This window comes from Echeneis naucrates, chromosome 6 (genome assembly GCF_900963305.1).
Source record: "Echeneis naucrates chromosome 6, fEcheNa1.1, whole genome shotgun sequence".
Classification (NCBI taxonomy): Eukaryota; Metazoa; Chordata; class Actinopteri; order Carangiformes; family Echeneidae; genus Echeneis; species Echeneis naucrates.
The window spans coordinates 6,888,728-6,908,258 of record NC_042516.1 but is presented as its reverse complement, the minus strand read 5'-3'; the positions used below and the strand labels follow the sequence as shown (position 1 = coordinate 6,908,258).

At 38.1% G+C, this 19,531-nt stretch overlaps 1 protein-coding gene across 1 annotated transcript in view; it reads left to right on the top strand.

Annotated features, from left to right (window-relative positions):
- Positions 1 to 19,531, top strand: part of znf236 (zinc finger protein 236) — a 39,248-nt gene that overhangs the window by 1,003 nt on the left and 18,714 nt on the right. Inside the window, exons 2-16 of the mRNA XM_029504958.1 lie at positions 530 to 669; positions 3,127 to 3,291; positions 3,403 to 3,581; positions 4,983 to 5,113; positions 6,327 to 6,499; positions 11,474 to 11,596; positions 12,226 to 12,399; positions 13,196 to 13,370; positions 13,816 to 14,088; positions 14,913 to 15,116; positions 15,321 to 15,453; positions 17,025 to 17,285; positions 17,514 to 17,746; positions 17,906 to 18,007; positions 19,287 to 19,429. Of these exons, the coding sequence (XP_029360818.1) occupies positions 530 to 669; positions 3,127 to 3,291; positions 3,403 to 3,581; positions 4,983 to 5,113; positions 6,327 to 6,499; positions 11,474 to 11,596; positions 12,226 to 12,399; positions 13,196 to 13,370; positions 13,816 to 14,088; positions 14,913 to 15,116; positions 15,321 to 15,453; positions 17,025 to 17,285; positions 17,514 to 17,746; positions 17,906 to 18,007; positions 19,287 to 19,429 (2,609 nt within the window). The remainder of the gene's footprint in view (positions 1 to 529; positions 670 to 3,126; positions 3,292 to 3,402; positions 3,582 to 4,982; positions 5,114 to 6,326; positions 6,500 to 11,473; positions 11,597 to 12,225; positions 12,400 to 13,195; positions 13,371 to 13,815; positions 14,089 to 14,912; positions 15,117 to 15,320; positions 15,454 to 17,024; positions 17,286 to 17,513; positions 17,747 to 17,905; positions 18,008 to 19,286; positions 19,430 to 19,531) is intronic.

Here is a 19,531-nt window from a genome sequence, read left to right as displayed (position 1 = left end):
TGAATTAAAAGTTGTCACTCATAGAAAAGCTGCACATTCTTCGAGGCTTTGTTGTTAAAGTCTGACTAATATATCAGTAAATTGCATTAAACGTCTTCGTGGATATACTGATAAGGAAGATTGATTTCACATGGTTGTAAGTGAAAATGAGACATTTTAAAATACTGACTATAGGGAGAATATCAGCAAGCTCAGTGTTACTGTCATAATGAGGTTTGATTGATGTTTAAATATGTATCCATCCTATACTTAAATCAATAAACTAATGCGCTCTTCAGGTGATGCCAGGTCACAGGCTATATATGCAACCACATTATTCCTAACCATCACCAATACTGAGGATAGTCTTCTCATTTATGTTATGTATACTGTACGAAAACAATCCTCAGATTTCAAACAGTGCAGCTAGCTATTGAATACAGTCTTTGTAGATGCACTCCGTCATTTGTACTTGAGCTGTTCCTGTCAGGAGACAGCCTGTTGAGCCAAATTAAGATCTTGAAGTGTTCTCTATTGTGCTCCTCCTCAGATGCCGATCCCAGTGAAACGAAAGGGGAAGGTTTCAGCGATGGAGAGCTCAAGGACAAGAAGTGCACAATATGCTTTCAGATCTTTACCACTGAGAACCAGTTGCTGAAGCATCTCCGTGAACACGAGATCAATGATAAGGTAAGTGCAGAGCAGAGGTGAGGGCAGTCAGCCATTGCAAGATGGGGAACACGTAACAGTTTTTAATCTTTATTTATTGAGAAAAAGTCTTCAGTGTGTCATTGATCACTATCTGGCATCTCTCTTTATATTCTTACAGCTCTTTACATTCAAATCTCTGTCATGTTTGATGTTATTGGTCAAAGCAGTACTCATTTGAACCACACTCTTATAAATGCACTTATGGCTGAGTCCTGTGTTTGTCTTTTTATAAATATAGATGTATTGCACTAAAAACAACTATAGTTGGGATTCGAGTGCCTTGCATATGGCCATCAGGAGGTTATTTCCTATCTCAAAGATTTTCAGAATCCCATAATTTTCATTTGGACTAAAATGATCTTTTTCATGTGTCTGCAAACGTTAAAGGAACAGCTGGTGTATTAAGCTGAAGGTATCACAAAGTATCTGGATGAATGTTATGAATTACCATCACAAAAGCAAAACAGGAGTTTAACCCTTTGAGGGGAAGAGAGAAACGTTCTATCTGCACAACTTCACCTCACGACCTGACGTGCTGTGGATGGCAACTACAGGTTAGAATTTGGGGAAAGCTAGTGTCTTCGCATTAAAGCTGGAGATATCCTGGATTTTTTAGCTTATATGATCTTTCACAATGTGGATGTTAAGCTGCTGCAATAGGCATTGTTTGTTTGGCAGCCCTCACAGGTCTCAGTTTACCCTGCCAGTCACAGTGTTTGGTGCCAGTTGCTTTCCAAATGTCTGGAATATGCTTTTAATGGCAGCATGATGAACATTGTCCTGGATGTTCTTCATTCAGGACATATCTGAAGTTACTTACCCACCTGGATGCAACATTGCATTCGAGCCATATAATTTTGTATCACCACATGCCTTCACTTAAGCAGTGTGTTTACAAACAATGAGGATTTAAATGAGCACAGTCTCAGCTGAGCTGATTGAATAAACTGCTGCAAAATGAGAGCTGATGCTGGGTTGCTGATGTGACTTGTTGTGCTTGTCAAAAACAAAGCAGCACAAAAGCGCATATTCTCTGCTTCTCAAGTTAGATTGGTGCAAACCATTGTGGAATCACAATAGCACAAGCTGACGCATTTATGAAAAGTCAATATGTGAGGTTTTTGACCGTAGTCAAAATATTTAAACTAACTTCTAAAGATAAATTTCAGAATGTGAGTGGCAGCTTCATTCATAATACGCCAGACTGTTTTTGCTGTGAGCCATTGCTGTTTTTATTTTGTGTTTTGTTTGTTGGTGTAGAGATGCAACAGAACTAAAAAAGAAATTCTGCTGAGAAGGAAAGAGTTTGTTTGTTTATCCAACTCCAACTGTGTTGGACAATAACAGTCTGAAATAGCACTGTAAATATTACGAGATGCTGAATCATAGCCACAGTCTGCTGCAGTGGTCACTTGCCATTAGTAGGAAACCTGAATCAGTGGCCCTTTGAATTGGTTTTCATTGCCCCCTCCATTATGTGCTACACATGAAAATCCTGAAAAACACAGTATTCAAACTCAAAGATGTAATTTGATTTGTTGAGTCATCAGATGAGTCCGAGGGGCCTCCAAATTTTTACATCCATATAACTGATGATATTTCAAATATGTTGATACATTGTGTGAAGAATCTTATTGTTAATCAAAGAGGCACAATGTGATGGTGTTTTCAGTGACTCATTTATTTGGGAGATATTTAATAGGAAAAAAATCTGTTTTATAATTAATAATTCATGTAATGCATGCAAAAGTACATATACTGTATTAATGTGCTTTATTAAAAAAAAAGAATATTGCAAGTTTACGTGGCTTCAGCAACAAACATTTCTTTGCCTTCTCTCTTTTTGGGAGGCTAGTTTCATTTTGCTGGCTTTGGTCTCCTCTCTTGATCACCTTATTATATGGCAGGAAATTACGAAACCCCACTTAATCTGAACCTGTACCTGTAGATGTGAGCCATTTCAAATGCAATATCACTGTCTTCAATTGCAATGCCACTTTCTCTAGATTGAACAGACCCCCTCAGGGTCTGCCACTTTGAGTAAAACTTACCACTGTCAGCATTTTGGTCCCAGCCTTCACAGCCTTCAAGTATTCCTCAAATGAAGTGAGGCAGCTGGAATTTCATACTGGAGCAATTTCTGCCTCATTTGAAATTTTCTTCTCGCATTATTTGCTCATATTCTGTATTTGTTGCACTGCTATTCTATCTGTCTCTTCCAGTCACAGCAAATGTAGTACTTTAGTTCAGTTAAAGTAGCACTCTGACATCTAACAGGGACTCCTACTGGTTTGTCTACACAAACTCTTAGTTTTTCATCTGTCTCCGCTGGGAGTAAGAGTTAGCAGAGATGCATTGCAGATAGAGATGTGAAATCTTCCAGACACATTATTCACTATATATATGTTAAATAAGTCAGCTTCTCTACCTTCGCAGCCCCATCGATGTGACCTGTGTCCGCAGACGTTTAACGTGGAGTTCAACCTCACCCTCCACAAATCTACACACACCACCTCTGACTTCACCTGCCCCGTATGCAATAAGAAGTTTTCCCGCATTGCCAGCCTCAAATCTCATATCATGCTTCACGAGAAGGAGGAGGTCAGTTACTTCGCTGATCAAACATCAAGCTGTCATAATGTGATTTTGGTGTGCTTTTAAAAAAGATCATTATTTCGGTGTTTCATCTCTTTTCTTTACTATATCCTGCAGAATTTGATCTGTGCAGAGTGTGGAGATGAGTTTGTTCTCCAGAGCCAGCTCTCCCTGCACTTGGAGGAGCACCGTAAAGAGCTGTCAGGCATCAAGGTCTACACCTGCAAGACCTGTGACAAAGAGTTCAAGACTTTAGCACACCTCAAGGAACACATGAAGAGTCATGTCAAAATGAGGTCAGGCAGGGATTTTGACATTCCTATATTATGTTTGACCGAGTCAGGCAGAAAATTACACGTTCAAAGGGAGGCAAGTGTCACAGCTATTCAAGGGAAGTAGGAGGCTGTTGTTCTAGGCAATTTGCAGTCTGAGTTCTACAACCCTGAGGAGGATATTTCACATTTTCTCTTGTGGACATTTTTTTAGGAGGTTAACAGCAGCTTTCAGTAGACATGTTCCAATATGACACAACAAAAATGTTTCTAAAATCCTTCACATTACCGGAAGTATTCCCCTGAACATGTTGATTGTGGAAAATATTCACTATCTGATATAAGGAATAATCTTCCTTCCCATTTTTGCAATATCAAGAGTTTTCCAAAGCATGTATCGACTAACTATAGCCACACACAGTTTGCCCTTGTGTTAGGAATAAAATGGAATGAAAACTGAGCTTTTGTACAAACCATCTATAAACTGTTGTTAAGGTCAAGAAAGTCCTTGCAAAAGCATTAATAACATATTGCTAGTATTTATCTTTTATTTCAAGTATTTCGAGATTGCAGATACAGGAACAGGATAAGAAATACAGAATATGGTGGCAAGAACTTCTGTAATGCACTGTGAAACTGTTGCATTGTTATTATACTAAAGTAAATCTAGGTGAGAGTCCAGCAGATGAACCTTCACAAGTTTAAATCAATCAGAAAGAACTATATCTAAAATAGAACAGCAGGGAATATTGAAAGCAATAATCAGTAGCTTTGTTCATTAGTTTTAAAAGATTTATTTATTTCGCAGTCAAGACTAACGATCAAGGATCAGTGTAAATCTATCACAGTTAGTCCAATATCAAAGTTTGATCTGTAGTCCCAATCCGCATACAAATGATAAAAAGCATTTTCAATTTAAAATAGTGTCAGAAATAAGAGAAACTGGGGAAAATAGTAACTTTTTTCTCATAACAATACCAATAGTACAGTCAGACAAATCTGCTACAAACAAGCTAATCAGTACATCCATGAGCAGATTTTAACCATATTTTGTGATAGATTTTAAAATAACCACATGCTTTAAAGATCTATTTCTTTCCTTTTCATGACAAACCAAGAAGAATATAGAATTTGCTTATTGTAACTGGTTCGTGTTGATCTAACACAGTCTCGTACATTCACTTAAATCAGTTTTGTTACGATAAACTGGTGTGGAAACATGATGCAACGTGACTACATGCTGTCACCTCCTGATGTATTTTGCCGTTTCATTGTGCTAAAGGAAAATGATATATGTGTTAGTTTTGGTCCTCTAATGAAAGCTACAATGCAACTGAATCACAAAAAAAGCTGCATTGTTGTGGTTTTGATAGTAACAATGCTATAGTGCCTGAAAATCACTTTTTGTGTTTATATCTTCCTCAGGCCGCTCACCTCTAGTTCCAGAAACTACAAGAAAAACATTGATCGCAGTGGGTTCACAAACAGCTGCCATCACTGCGGAAAAGCTTTCAAAAAGCCCAGCCAGCTTGTTAGACACATACGAATACACACAGGTGAGTGAAAAGCACCAAAGACGGTAAATTGAGGTTACCGGGATTAAAAGTCCAGTGATTAACCTAACCCTTTATGATTAAAGGAAATACTATAAAAACGCAGGGTACAGCACAAGGGCTGCAAAATCTGAGATGGATCTTTTTATAGGTGTAGGTGGACAGTGGCACCAGACTCAACAACAACCTGCTAGTCCAAAGCCATCTGTTATTTGTGCAGCAGGAGAGTTTGTGGATATGTGGGTGGCCCTGGCACTAGCTCTGGCCCTGGCAGCAAATTTTGTTTCTTGATTTTCAGCTTCCTTTTTTTAATGGCCCCTAAATTAAATTCTGGGCAGAATTAAAAGCATAAGCATTCTGAACTGAACTTTCTTTGGTTAAGATTTATTTTTTTTTATTTTTTTATTTTTTACATCGGATTGCAGACACGAGCCCACGAAGTCCTCTTGGTTTTGTGCTGTTTATACTCCATTTCTGGCTGTTTCAGCTCACTTCACCCCTTAGTTGACACGCAGAGGTGTTGGATGCATACAATTTCAGTTTCCTGCTTATATTCTCTGTGGTTGTGCAAAACTGCCTCGAATTCAGGTGATATGGCTACGAGCTCCCACCCACATGTTGTTTACACATCATCCACACGTTAATTAGTTTGCTCTGCTGTCTGGCTCTGTGAGTAATGGTGGAAGCAGTTGATTCCCCTGTTTCGCATCCCAAACATCCCTCAAGCTGATGAGGTGAAGAGTCGCATTGTGAGACTACAGATACAGGCAATATACACTACACCTCATTCTCCTTGTCTCTCTTTTGATATCGATCGTATTTTCTGTTGGTGCCAAATTTGCATTGGTATTAATATTGAAATTGGTGATATCTCATTATGAAATTCAAACTGACTTCATTGTTGACTTGTCTGAAAGATTATTTTTGGATTCCTTTTTTTGGGGGTTTGTTGGCGGTAGAATACTATTCAAGTGATTTTAAAATATTAAGAGCTTAATTTTAGGAGAATACAAAAAGACATTACAATATTTTCATCCCAATATGTTGGTGATCTACTGCTATATCCAGCCTTAAACATAACTTCAAATATATGAGGATATCAAAAAATAAAAAAAATTCCCCAGCCATAAATATGTTCATTTTATTATTACGTTTTTAATTTAGTTTGCAGTCTCCTAAGGAACCCTCTTTGACCTGAGGTTGCCTCTCCCTTCAGGTGAGAGACCCTACAAGTGCACACACTGTGGCAAGGCTTTTAACCAGAAGGTGGTGCTGCAGACTCACATGGTGCGACACACTGGGGAGAAACCTCACCTTTGCATGTTTTGCCCCGCTTCATTCTCCCAGAAGGGGAACCTGCACTCCCATGTTCAAAGAGTTCATTCTGAGGTAAGAGCGTGGTACCACAGTTTCAAATGCAGATTTTAGTTGTCAAATAGTGCTATGGAAATATCTCCATGGCATCCGTACCCCTCAGTATAATAGCATTAAAATTAGCATGTACAATAAATGCATCACTCCTCGTCCTCCGTAAAGTGAGAACTGAGCAAAGGTTAGAAATAAATGTTATTGTTTGTTTGCCTTGTTTGAACAACAGAGGTTATGTTCTGTCTTTTGTTTTCTTTTTCTCTCTTTTGTTTTATGTAGCTTTGATTATCTGGGGGGGGGGGGGGTGAATGGATTGCTAATGCTGCAAGAAGATAAACTGTTAAAGTCATTTATTTTTCTAATTTTTCTGGAGTACCTGAGTATATTCATCCAAATACTGTAGCATTTTAAGGTAGTTGCATATTGCACTTTAGAGTAAGTAGATGCTTCTAACCTAGCAACATTTTATTCTAGTACACTTATTGGAAAGCTATTATGAAAAGTCTGTTTTTACAGATTAAGATTTTGAACATAAATACTCTAAAATACCCAAACAGTTTGATTTGTGACTCTACAATCAAGCAAGAATCTGATAAAATTTGAATGATTTTAGATAATTACTACAGTATTTCACCCCACTCTGGTATTTCACATTATCTCATTCTTTTGGTTATTTTGGTGCCTTTTTATGAACCTCCTCCAGTCCCACACTAAATTGCCAGCTCTGCTGCTCACAACTTCTTAGACTGAATACAGGGGGGCATTGTACCATATTGGTTGCCTGCTGGAAAAGGGAATAGTATGAAATTGCAGCTCTTTTCTTCTAATTTGTTTTCCCATATTTGTAAAAACTTCATAGCAGCCAATTTTAAAGAATCTTCCCTCATTTATCCATCCCAATTCAGCCAGGATTCTGGTCTCTAATGGTGCTCTGTCACTGGGGCCACATCCTCTTTGTCCTAAACTGTTGAAAGGTCCAAAGAATTGTACACATCCTCGGAACCCAACTTTTCATGTCGACAGATAATGAATTTTCTTTTGTCTGGATGTCCATTTGAAAGGTTTGTTACCAAAGTCCATTAAATGGGGTAATGATAGTGATGGGGACAGTTCCCGTTCTCCTAAATAATATTGATAATTGCTTCATAACACTTTCCAAATGCCTGAGTGCAAATCAGCTAATGCTTGCAGGTAAACATGTTAAAAATGTGCCTGCTGATGTTTAGCAGGTACATGGTCACATTGTCAGTACCCATCCATCAATAAGTACAACCTAAAAGAGCCTCTAATCTGGCTGTAGAGTCCTGTTAGTTCCTATATTCTCAGCTCCGTGACTAAAGGCTATATGAAGGCTATGCGATCTGGTTCCTGTGTCATTTTGGTGGCTGTAATTTGTGTGGTGCAGTGTTTCAGTTGTTTCTATCCCTCCTTTTTATGTCAGTGAGTACAAAACACTAATCTATGCTTTTTGTTAGCTGTAGGGAGTTGCTCCTAATTAACTGACAACAATGTACTCTTGTATCGATTGTAGTTTTGCGGCATGGATTCAAGCTAATCATAAAAGTTACTTGATGCCACTGTTGCTTCACAGAAAGGGATGTTCTGGGTTTGTCTCATTATTGACTCTTAATTACTTAAAGTTTTTAATGCAAGAATTAATGCTTGCCCATCTCTATATGTTGGTTCTTTTTTAACTGGCAACCTGTCAAGGCTGTACCTTGGCCTTACCCAATTTGAGCTGGGATTGTTCTGTCACATGACATGTCACATGTATGGATTTCCTGTCAAAGGTAGCAATCAAAACATACATTTTGTTAAGTATATTGCTCAAATGTCTAGAGTTTAAGACCATATGCAAGAAACTTCAATAGAGCAGTGGAGATGACAGCTAATTATATACCGAAAGAAACAGATGCCATAGCGCTGCTGAGGAATCAATAAATCTATAACCAATTTCCAGCTGGCAGTGTCTTCTCTAATGTAGGAAAATCTTACAGACCATAGACCATAAAAGAGAGCTGGGCCATAATCTTCAAATTTGCAGTTAACTGAAGCAGCTGACTTATGAAGACATTTGAAGAAGAAATAAAAGAAATTGATGAGAGCATATAAACAAAGCAGGGCTTTATCACACCAGCATCGGATTTACTTCTAGAATTGACTTGGATCTGAATAAAAAGCCTCAGACTTCCTTCACTTTGACGAGGGTTTAGGCTGATTTCATAATTCCAAGTGCATATTTGATTTGAATTTTTTTCTTTGCGCTTCAGTATACCTGGAAAAAAAAGTGTGTGCAGTAACATTTTCTTTGAGAGCTCTAACTGGGCAAATGGTAAACTGAGGTCACTGTTTTGTTTTGGGTTTTTTTTTTTTTTAACAGATTAGGTTTGAACAAATTGAAGTATAAATATATTTTCCTTTTCTCCCCAATAACTGATGATGCATTCTCTGCTAAAAGCCTCTGAAAGGGCACAATGATTGAATTACATCTGGAAAGCAAAACACCAGAATAATTTTAATAATACATCCAATTTTCGCAAGTGTTCTTCAGCTATGGAGTTCTGTAAGTGTCCTTTACTGACTGACGTTATGAATAAATCATGGTTAGGCATCATTTCATTTGAAACAGACTTCATGAGCAGATTCACAATGACAAGACAGGAGAGTAAAATGATCATGGTTAAATCAAATAAAATATCTGGTCATGTAGAATGTAGGCATACTAGCAAAATCAGGTACTTATTAAATGTAAACAAAGTCATTCTGCTGAATGAGTCAACAAAAAAATAAGACTAAAACTTGTGTTGTCGTTTTTTTGTTTTGGTACTTTTTTTACGAAATTTTCTGAATTTCGTAACATGATTGTTGACTTTTAAACTTACAATTAGAAATCAGAATTTATGTAAGTTTTCCCCATTTCTCTAAACCTTTTCAAATGCTTTCAACAATTACACGTCAACTGATGCTCAAATAGCTCATATAACCTTTCCAAAACCTTATCAGAGTCAAAGTTACAGCCGTATGGTGACTGTGTGAAGCTTGTGATGAAACAATAACTCTTCAAGCCATTCCAGTGCTTCACATTCAGTTAACTCTTTGCCTGTTTTCATCTGCTGTCACTTAAACTAAAACTAAAACTTTAACTAAACTGAAAACTGAAGTCTTTGAGTTTTCAGTTTAATTTAAGTTTTAAGTTTAATTGTGAAACTCCATTCAACCTAGTTTCAGTGCTCTGAGCACTTGTGCTTAAGGTACAGCTGAGCTATCTCATGTTTTTGACATTGTAAGCTACGTTTGCATTTGGATTTGCTGGTGCAATCAAACATTTTTTCTTGTTATTTTATGACAGATGGCAATGAACCATGTTTGCAGGAAAGAGGAGAACTTTATTTGACCGACCTTTCAGCTTGCAGAGTTGATCTCTGTTGCAGCTATGACAACAATACATCAGCACCACCAAGACTCTCAGCTTGGGTTTTTATCTTCTAAAATTAAAAAAGGAAAAAAGAATTAATCAGTTTATCCCTCATCCTAACCACTATTTTACTATGACACTAAAGGCACAAGGATGCTATCACATCCAAATAAGACTAACAACCTATTTATATTTCCAAATTTTTTGTTCTCCAGAAACATTTCTGTTTTGATCTTTCTTCGTTGTTTCACCAACTGAATTCACTCTTCTCTTCACTGCTTCCTTATAGATGTATATTTATTTTCAACTTATTTTTCAGCATCATACTCATGTTACCTCAGTTTGAAGAATCCCCAGGGTGATGGTTGAAACTGCAAAAATCTGCCAAAGCCAATCAAAATATTTATCCCCTAAACTCCCCTCAGGCAAATTCAGCAAAATCCAGTTTTCTATCCAAACAACAGCTCATCTTCTTTTCCAATTCATATTCACTGGTTGTCATGTACTGACATTTATGACAAAGATCACCAGATAAAAATTATAAACATTATGTTTGAAGTTTGGAAGTGAATGGAATTTAACCAACATATTTTGGTGAATTCCAATCTGCATTGTCTCTCATCTTTAGAAAACAAATTAGGAGCCATCAGTTTCAGTTATTCACAAGAGAACAGCTCATTATTCCTGCATATTTTATTATAGATAATAAGTCACTCACCAAGACATACTACTCATTTCTGAGCAGTCTTTTTCTGTCTAGTTTCAGTCTGGCATCCAGTGTTTAAAATTTCCTCCCTTTTTTTTCTTTTTGTTTTTTTTTTTTTTGTGCTGATCCCCAGGACAAAAACGATGCATCACACCCATCACACATCATTACCACAAATTTATGTCTTGAAGTCAATGTATAGTAATCATTGACTAATTGAACTAAGCTTTATCAGGCTTCTTTTAATTGGTAGTACTGAGCCCGCAATGTCCCAGGCCCTGAAAATCAATAACTTCCTTAAGTGGATAAACCATGGACATCAGATGAGTTTTTCCAATTGAGCTGCATATGATGCAGTATCTCTTTCCACATGAATTAACAGATGAATAGCTGGACATAATTTTATTTGGGATTGTGACAGCTGGGTTTCCTCTCACCGCGCAAAGACATGCATGTCTAGGTTAACTGGTGACGCTAAATTGACCATAGGTGTGAATGTGATCGTGAGTGGTTGTTTGTCTCTGTTGGTCCTTGTGTGTTCGCCCTGTGATGGACTGGCGACCTGTCCAGGCTGTGCCCCGCCCCTCCCCCAATGTGAGCTGGGATTGGCTCCAGCAGCCCCACGACCTGGAAACGGATAAAGCGGTTGAAGATGAATGAATGAATGAATGAATTGTGACAGCTGGAGATAATTTCTTAATATATTTACCTTTGAAACTCAGTACTGTCAGGATCTTCAATGTTTAGAATTAGTCTTTGAAAGGGAGATATAACAGGAAAACAGATGCTTTGCAAGATAGGGATTATCTCTTGATTATGTGTAATGTTTTTGTTTTTTTTGGCTTTTATTTATCTTCTTGTATGATCTCCAAAGACTAAAGGGGTACCGTTATTCCCATGCATGGACTGCAGCTGTGTATTCAAGAAGCTTGGAAGTTTGAACGCCCACATCAGCAAGATGCACATCTCTGTGATTGAGGTCCCATCCGGGACTCCGGTAAGACAGCAGCATGTGGAAAACAGGAACTTTGAATTTGATGCCTTTCTTCACACCACAACCCACTTTGAACACAGTCAAGTAAATTCAGTCTATTCACCTTGCTGGATAATGAGATGTACCAAAGTTCTTGCAGCACAGTTGGTAAAGATTTGTGCTACTACAGAAGTCAGCAGCTCCTTACCAATGTCGCCCAGAGATTAAGGTTTTTAAGTCACGTCGGTGACTCACTGTCAAATTAAAAAGATTATTTTGGCATGAGGTTTTGTGGGTTTTAGAACTTTTTCGTGCCTCAAAAAAATGTTACAATTTAACAAAAAGATTTTAGCTTGCAATTTTTCCCTCGTGAAGAGCAACCATACTTGCTTTAAACAAGTCTATAGTAAAGATACTATGGATTTTTTTATCACACAGCCATGGTATAATCAGTGCTCGTGTTTATATAGCCAGTTAATAGCCAATAGTTTTATCAATAATAGCTCATGTTTTGCAAATTCTATGCTCTGCAGAATTCCCAATAAAACCTAATCAGAGATCACGCCATGGCCTTTCCTGGCCTGTCGTTACATTGGCCCTTGTCTTCTATTTGTCCTCTTTCTATTTCCTTTTCCATCCTTCTTTTCCCATAGGAGACAGAAACGACGGGTCAGGGTCCAGGGGGGTCAGAAGGTGGCGAGGGGGTAACTGATGTTATCCAGCAACTTCTAGAGCTGTCTGAACAGGTTAGTGGGGAGGCAGCCCAGCCCCAACCTCCAGAGCCAGCTATTGCCATGGAAACTGCCATTAACCAGGACATCTTACAGGTGAGTGAAGGACACACACACACACACACAAGGCCTATATACTATCATATTAATTTATCAGAACAAATCTAGTAGTATTTGCGACGTCGAAGGTTGATCAGGAACACGTCTCAGGTCCACCTGGTAGAATTCAAAGTCCACTCTGTAACGTGATATCTGCTGTTGAAAATGCACAAAAACCCCTCCTTTGGAAAATTCTCATTGTCTTTCTGTCTGTGTGGGATGGTAGTAGTTAGACCACAAAGAACACAAACACAAATGCACAGATCCACACATACGCACACACATCAGGAAACTGTCAATATAGAGCTTGAAAACCCAGCGAAACCATTTATACAGAAAGTAGTAGATTTAGAACGGGAGCACCCACAGTGGGAATGAATTGGGACACGAAAAGAGATGAAAAGAATAAATGTTTTCCACAATCGCACTGAAATTACATTTCTTTGAAACCAAAGCATATTCACTGTCAAGCTGTTTTACTTTTGTGACTGAACAGCAAGAGTTTTCACAATGGTGGATCCAATCAGGGGAAACCAGACAAAGTGTTTCTACAGCAGGAAGTTTTGTGGATAAGTGCTGCAAGAGAGTTGAATAGAGCTTATTTTCTCCAAGAAAAAAGGATGTGACTATATATGAGCTATGGTTTCAGACTGGATTTTATCATTATGAGCTTTGTTCTGTATTTGCCATGTAATTGCACACCATATGTCGAACGTATGATAATAATCCTTTGCATTATTGGGTTTAGTGTTTTATGGCGTGGCCTATGAGCAGATATCTGTTGTTTCTGCAGCAAGCCCTGGAGAACAGTGGGCTCAGTGTCGTCCAGCCACAGGGTGACGCCACATCCAGAGAATCACAGAATCAAACCACTGATGTTGCTTTAGAAAGCAAGAAAGTACATGGTCCAGACAAACCAGTTAAAGAGAAGAAAAGGAGCATTTTCAAGAAGCCTATACAGATGCCAGGTAAATTTCATTAACTGAGTTTATGACTTCCTATGAAATTGTGCTAAATTCTGATAGGCTTTTAAATGACTGATCAACTTAATTTCACTCTCGGAAAACTCCTTATATGAATTTCTGTTTAGATTTTTAAATTAAGATTATTCAGTAAAAACATGCCTCACAACTGTTTAGATAGCTAATTATTAAGTCCAATAATTTACAAAGTTAATACAGTATACTGAACACTTTCAATTATTATTCTCCCTCTCTCTTGCTCCCTCTATTCATTTATATATATATATATATACACACACACAGACCAGTTAGAAGTTAAATTAATTCATTCAAATGAATGCGAAAGTGTGTCCCTACTTTTATCTGGTACTACAAACATTGGAGTTGCATCAATATTAAACCGACCACTGACACAACTGCTACTTTTACAAAATGTTTCTTTATTCCTCAGGCTCCATCAGGGAAGAGAATGGTGTCCGTTGGCATGGCTGTCCATATTGCTCTAAGGAGTTTAAGAAGCCAAGCGACCTTGTTCGCCACATCCGAATCCACACCCACGAGAAGCCTTTCAAGTGCAAACAGTGCTTCAGAGCTTTTGCTGTCAAGAGTACCCTAACTGCACATATGAAAACCCACACGGGTATCAAGGCCTTTGAGTGTCAGAGCTGTCTGAAGTGCTTCTCCACTTCTGGCAGCATGAAGGTACACATGCGGCTGCATACAGGTGAGAGGCAGGTCCACTTCATGAAAGGGTTTCTCTTAAAGCCAAGGTAGAAATGAAAATGTGAAAGTGCTTATTTAAATTTTTATTGGCTTATTGCCTCTTACCGTCTTTTCATAAACCTGTTAAGCCAACACAGTATTTCAGTATTTAAGTTAAATGAACATTCATGAGCTTTCAGCATAATGTTTTAATTTTCTTGGCAGCCTCTGTCCTTTGGTAGCTGTTATCTGATAAATTTTACAGCAAAACAAAAGCTGGACCTGAGTAAATACATTGGTGCTGCTTTCGTTAGAAGCTTTCTTTAGATTTGTGTGCTTGCGATCACTCTGTATTTTCCTCTTCTCAGAGAACCTACCTTAAAGAATCTTCCCCAGGACATGAAATGAAAACAGCATTAGTGTGAATAAACAAAACTGTAACAGTTTAAGTATTATGTCCATCGGTGCAATAGTTTTTGTCCCTCTATTTGCTATGTAATAGCACTGTCTATGCATATACATTTTGACATCTGTGGCACTTTTCCTTGTGCTGTAATTTAGTTCCATAGAAATATATATGTATATTTGTGTGTGTGTGTGTATACACTCACACACACAGACACATACATATTTTTTTATCCTTCTGGTAATTAAAAGGCTTTGTAACCTTTTGTAGCCCAAAATGTAATAAAATTATAAGTGTTTGCGTATTTGTTTTATGTGTGAGTTTCATATTATGCTTATAGATTGGCTTAGGGATAGAGACTATCAAATTTCTACACGTATCAGAATCAATTCTCTAAATACTAATTCTCCAAAAGTCTTATTTTTACCCACTTTTTCCAGGAGTGCGTCCTTTCTCCTGCCCTCACTGTGACAAGATCTTTCGCACATCAGGCCACAGAAAGACACACATTGCTTCTCACTTCAAAAGCCTGCAGCAAAAGAAGCACAAGTTTCCACGGAAAAGCAACAAAGCCAAAGTGTCAAAGAATAATCTACCTCTTCCTGATATCCCTCTGCAGGAACCCATCCTCATCACTGACTTTGGTAAGGCTGTGTGCTGGCAGGCATGTGTTTGAACACACAGAATGGTCTTGCATCTATACTTTTTCATAGTAAACACACTCATACTTCCTCTGGTGTCCTTGTGCTGAATTGCTCAGTCACATTTTTGCTAATGTCTGTGTCTGTCTCTGCAAAATCTCTCTTCTAATTAAGTCGACATTCACTTGTTCTCCTGCTGCATCACAGGCCTCATGACATCCCAGAACCCCCGCCTGGCTTTCCAGCAGTACTTAGAGGTGGTGGGCAATGACCGACCTTATAAGTGCCAGTTCTGTAGTAAAGCGTATAAGAAATCAAGCCATCTGAAACAACATGTCAGGTACGGATTTTTTATAGTGTTCATACATATACATATTTGTTTGTGTGTGTTTTGGGCTAATATTTCCATATTTTAATTGTTCCTCTACAGAGATGTCCTGATGTACAAATCTAGTTTTCATTTGCAAGGAAAAATTTTGTTCAATTTCCCCAAAACTATATCATCATTCATTAACATTTTTTTCTGTGAAAATTAAATGCAAAAACAAACATTTTTCTTTTACATAAAACATTAGATTGTTTTTACAATTAAAGGGCATATTCATGCTCTGCAGAGTAGAGTGTATCCTCAGACTCGATATTTTAATAACCTGCTCTCAATTAGAATTTACACAACAAAAGTAAAAATAAATTGCCTTATGTAGTAATAGTTTTGAATATAATAATCAATAAGAGAACACACCATGACTGGGTGACCCTTGTGACTGCATTTTGGCTGCATGATATTTCTCAACAGGGAGTCAACACTTTTACTGCTATCTGAGAGACATGATGCTATGTGATGACGATACCATTGTCTTCCATATGACAGTTATATTTAGTTTCATGTTTGTGCATAGTGTTAGAAAGCGGAGGCATTTTAACAAAATGAGAACAAAAGGTAGCTAATGGAGCCTTGGTGAACACACCAGTGGACTGTTTTTCCACCACTCTTCACTCAAAATTTCCTCTTAAAGTTTTGCCCAAGAGAAGGAAAGCTCGTCATTTACTATTTTACCGATAATGGATTGTCCGCTACCACTGTGAAATTGATGGAGTTCGAAGATGGCAGGGCAGCAAATCCCATAAATCAGTCTAATCTAAAGGCTCATTGAAATGGTTTATAAACTTAGCCTCTTGTCAAACAGCCTCAGAGCATAGTATTCATCTTGGTAAATTTACTTTAGCTTAAGGCTTAAGCTCATAAACAGAGGCAAAGAGAGAGTGAGAAAGACAGGGATAAAGGGATAATGTGTAACTGTCAGCAGATGAATGGAGAAGAGGCTGTTCGGTTGTATTTAGGTAAAAATAATCCCCAGTTTGTCACTAAACAGTACAAAACAATACAAACAACCTCTTCATGTGCTCTTATCCCCAATCAACTGCACGCAGAAGTGGTCTGATACTTACTTTAGATGAAGCATCTGACTATTTCAATATTGGAAGCTTAATCCAAATAATTCTGCTGTGACATTTATGCCTCCCTATTAATCTCCTTTGTCAGAAGTTTTAAATTAGTGGGTCATAACTCAAATAACAGATGTATACCTGCTACAATTGATTTTCTCATGAGCTACTTTTGAAATTGGAATTGTAGCACTTTAAAACAAAACACCCAAGAATTCAATTCAAGTCATAAACTGTCAGCTTGTACCATCCTTTCCATTTCCCTAACATAAGTTTGTTTTTTTTTTTTTGTTCATGTTGTTTAGTTTTCAGTATAACTATTACAACATTTTAAAGTAGTAGAATTAAATGCTGTTACTTCAATTAAATATATCAGCACATAATTTAGTGGTGTCTACCTCAGCTCAAAATAAAATCCTGAAACTGTAATTGCATGTCTAAATATTATCCCTTTTGTTATGGCAGGTCTCATACAGGAGAACGACCCTACAAGTGTGTGCAGTGCAGTCGAGGCTTTGCCTCCTCCGGAGTGCTTAAAGCCCACATCAGGACACACTCAGGCCTGAAGGCATACAAGTGCCTGATATGCGACACAACATTCACTACCAGCGGCAGCCTACGACGTCATATGACCACCCACAGTGATCTACGACCTTATATGTGTCCTTACTGCCAGAAGACCTTCAAGTCATCCCCCAACTGCAGGAAGCACATGAAGACACACAGGTTTGGGCTTTGACAGTGTGTTGGATTGTGGTAGCAATCTTTTTTGTACTTTTTTTTACTATGCACTTGGAAAAGTATATGTGGTAACGAAAGTTGTGTACTATCCAGAAAGTTCTAATAAAAATTTAATTAGATTACACCTATAAACACTTAAATCAAAAATGCATCAGTATCATCAGTGAAACATACTGCATTTCCTTTTTTTTTTTTTTTTTTTTACCAAACCAGATATGAACTGGCCCAACAGCTGCAGCCACAGTCAACAGAAGATCCATTAGGAGCAGGTAGTGTGGCCCATGATATGCAGGTGGAAATCGAGGGTGACTCCCTGCAACAGCCATCCGTGACCTCAGCAGAGCAGCAAAGCATGCTGGGTCTGGGTCAGACAGAGGTCGTGAATGGGGGTCAACAAGTCACCCTGGAGACTACTCTGAATGATCAACCACTGGTACAAGGAGAAGGTAGGAACAGCTCCTGTGTCAATTTTTGCAAGTGCTCCAAGTTTTGTTTTTTTTTTTAATTAAATACAACTACAGAATTTAATAAAATCAAAATCCATAGAAATCTTTCATCATTCCAAGTAAAAAACTCAAGCTCTTTCTTTTATTCTTTGTGGACAGACACATACGTGACTTCCCAACATGATTTGCCTCAAAATATCAGCCAGTTTGAGACACCAGCGCTTCCTCAGCCTGCCTTCGACCAGCAAGCTCTAACACAAGGTACGCACACATTAGAGATGGAATAAACATTTCTTATCTTGACGCTGCAAAGGTGAGAGAGAAGTTACAAGTGTGAAATTAGTGTGAAAAGCTAGACTCCGCTTCTCCGTGACAAACAGAACAGTTAACTTGGTCACGTCAGCGGCTTGCCTCCATTCTCCCCTCTCCACTGTGCAACACTTATATCAGTGTACTGCTCTCAAACACATGGGTGCCTTTTTACTCCCACCAGCTAACTCGTCATGTTCCCACCGTGCCAACTCACTGCTGTTGTCAGCCTGCATGCAGTGTTGTCAGAACATTGGCCTCTGGGCAGCTGCTGCAGGCAGTATATCAAACTGACAGCAAACATCCGTTGGGCAAATTTCCCTTATTCATTTCCTCAGCGGCCACTGTATCCTTTCTATCTTACCAAGACAGACCTGAAGTTTCAGCACGTTACAGACAAGGCCATAAGGCCTTAAGTGTCATTCAAATTTTCAGAGCTGCAAGAGTCTGCGAGAAGACCCTTGAGCGTCTAATCATATTGTAGCCCTGCATCTACAACATTCTGTAGTTGAAACATTGTTATGCACTTGTAATCCTAAAATTTATGATGAAGACTTTTTGGGAAAACCTGTATTGTTTTATTTGTAACATATTTTGTGTGCTCATATCTCACATTATCTCTCTTATCTCAGAGCCTCATTTGTTAAATTGTTTAAAATCTAAATTCACAGGTGGACTTGTTCGGCTTTGTTTGAGGTTAAAATGCCACAGAATATATAAATACTGAGCACCCAAACTGCTCCACATTATAAATCTTAAAATTCACAGACAGAAAGTTCAGGCTGTTGAAAGTTAAGAGTTGAACCACATTTGAAATCGTAGCCTTCAATTGTTGAACAAAGATATGAAGATATCATATGAAGTTAAACTCCATATACACATTGTCCAAAGTTGAGAAAACTTGTCAAAACAAGAATAAAAAAAACAAACAACAGCAAAACAAGTCAGACAGCACACAGTAGGGAACATAATGAACTGTATAATGCTACAGAACTAAAAATGTACACTAAACACAAAGAAACAATATATGAATGCAGTCAATTCAGAAGTTGGTGATACGATCAGTAACTATATATATATAAAAAAAGAGACCCTTAAAGATGAACAAAGGCAAAAAAATACAGCGGGTAAAATAAATATTGAACACAACACCATTTTTCTCAGTAAATATTTTTCTAAAGGTGCTATTGACATGACTGGAGACTGCTTATTTTCTGCTGGTCCCCTCCAGGCTTCACCATCACTGAATCAAGCTACAACCAGTCCCAGTTCTCCACTGTACAGCAGCTGCAGGACTCTAGCACCTTGGAGTCCCAGGCCTTATCCTCCAGCTATCACCCACCCAATCTGCTCCACGTTCCAAGTGCTGAAGTGGTAAGCAAACGCTCAGTTCATCAAAACCACTCATCTGACTTTCCTTTCTCACATCTGATTTAATCTACTCACAATCAAATCATTAGTGGTACAGATATTTCA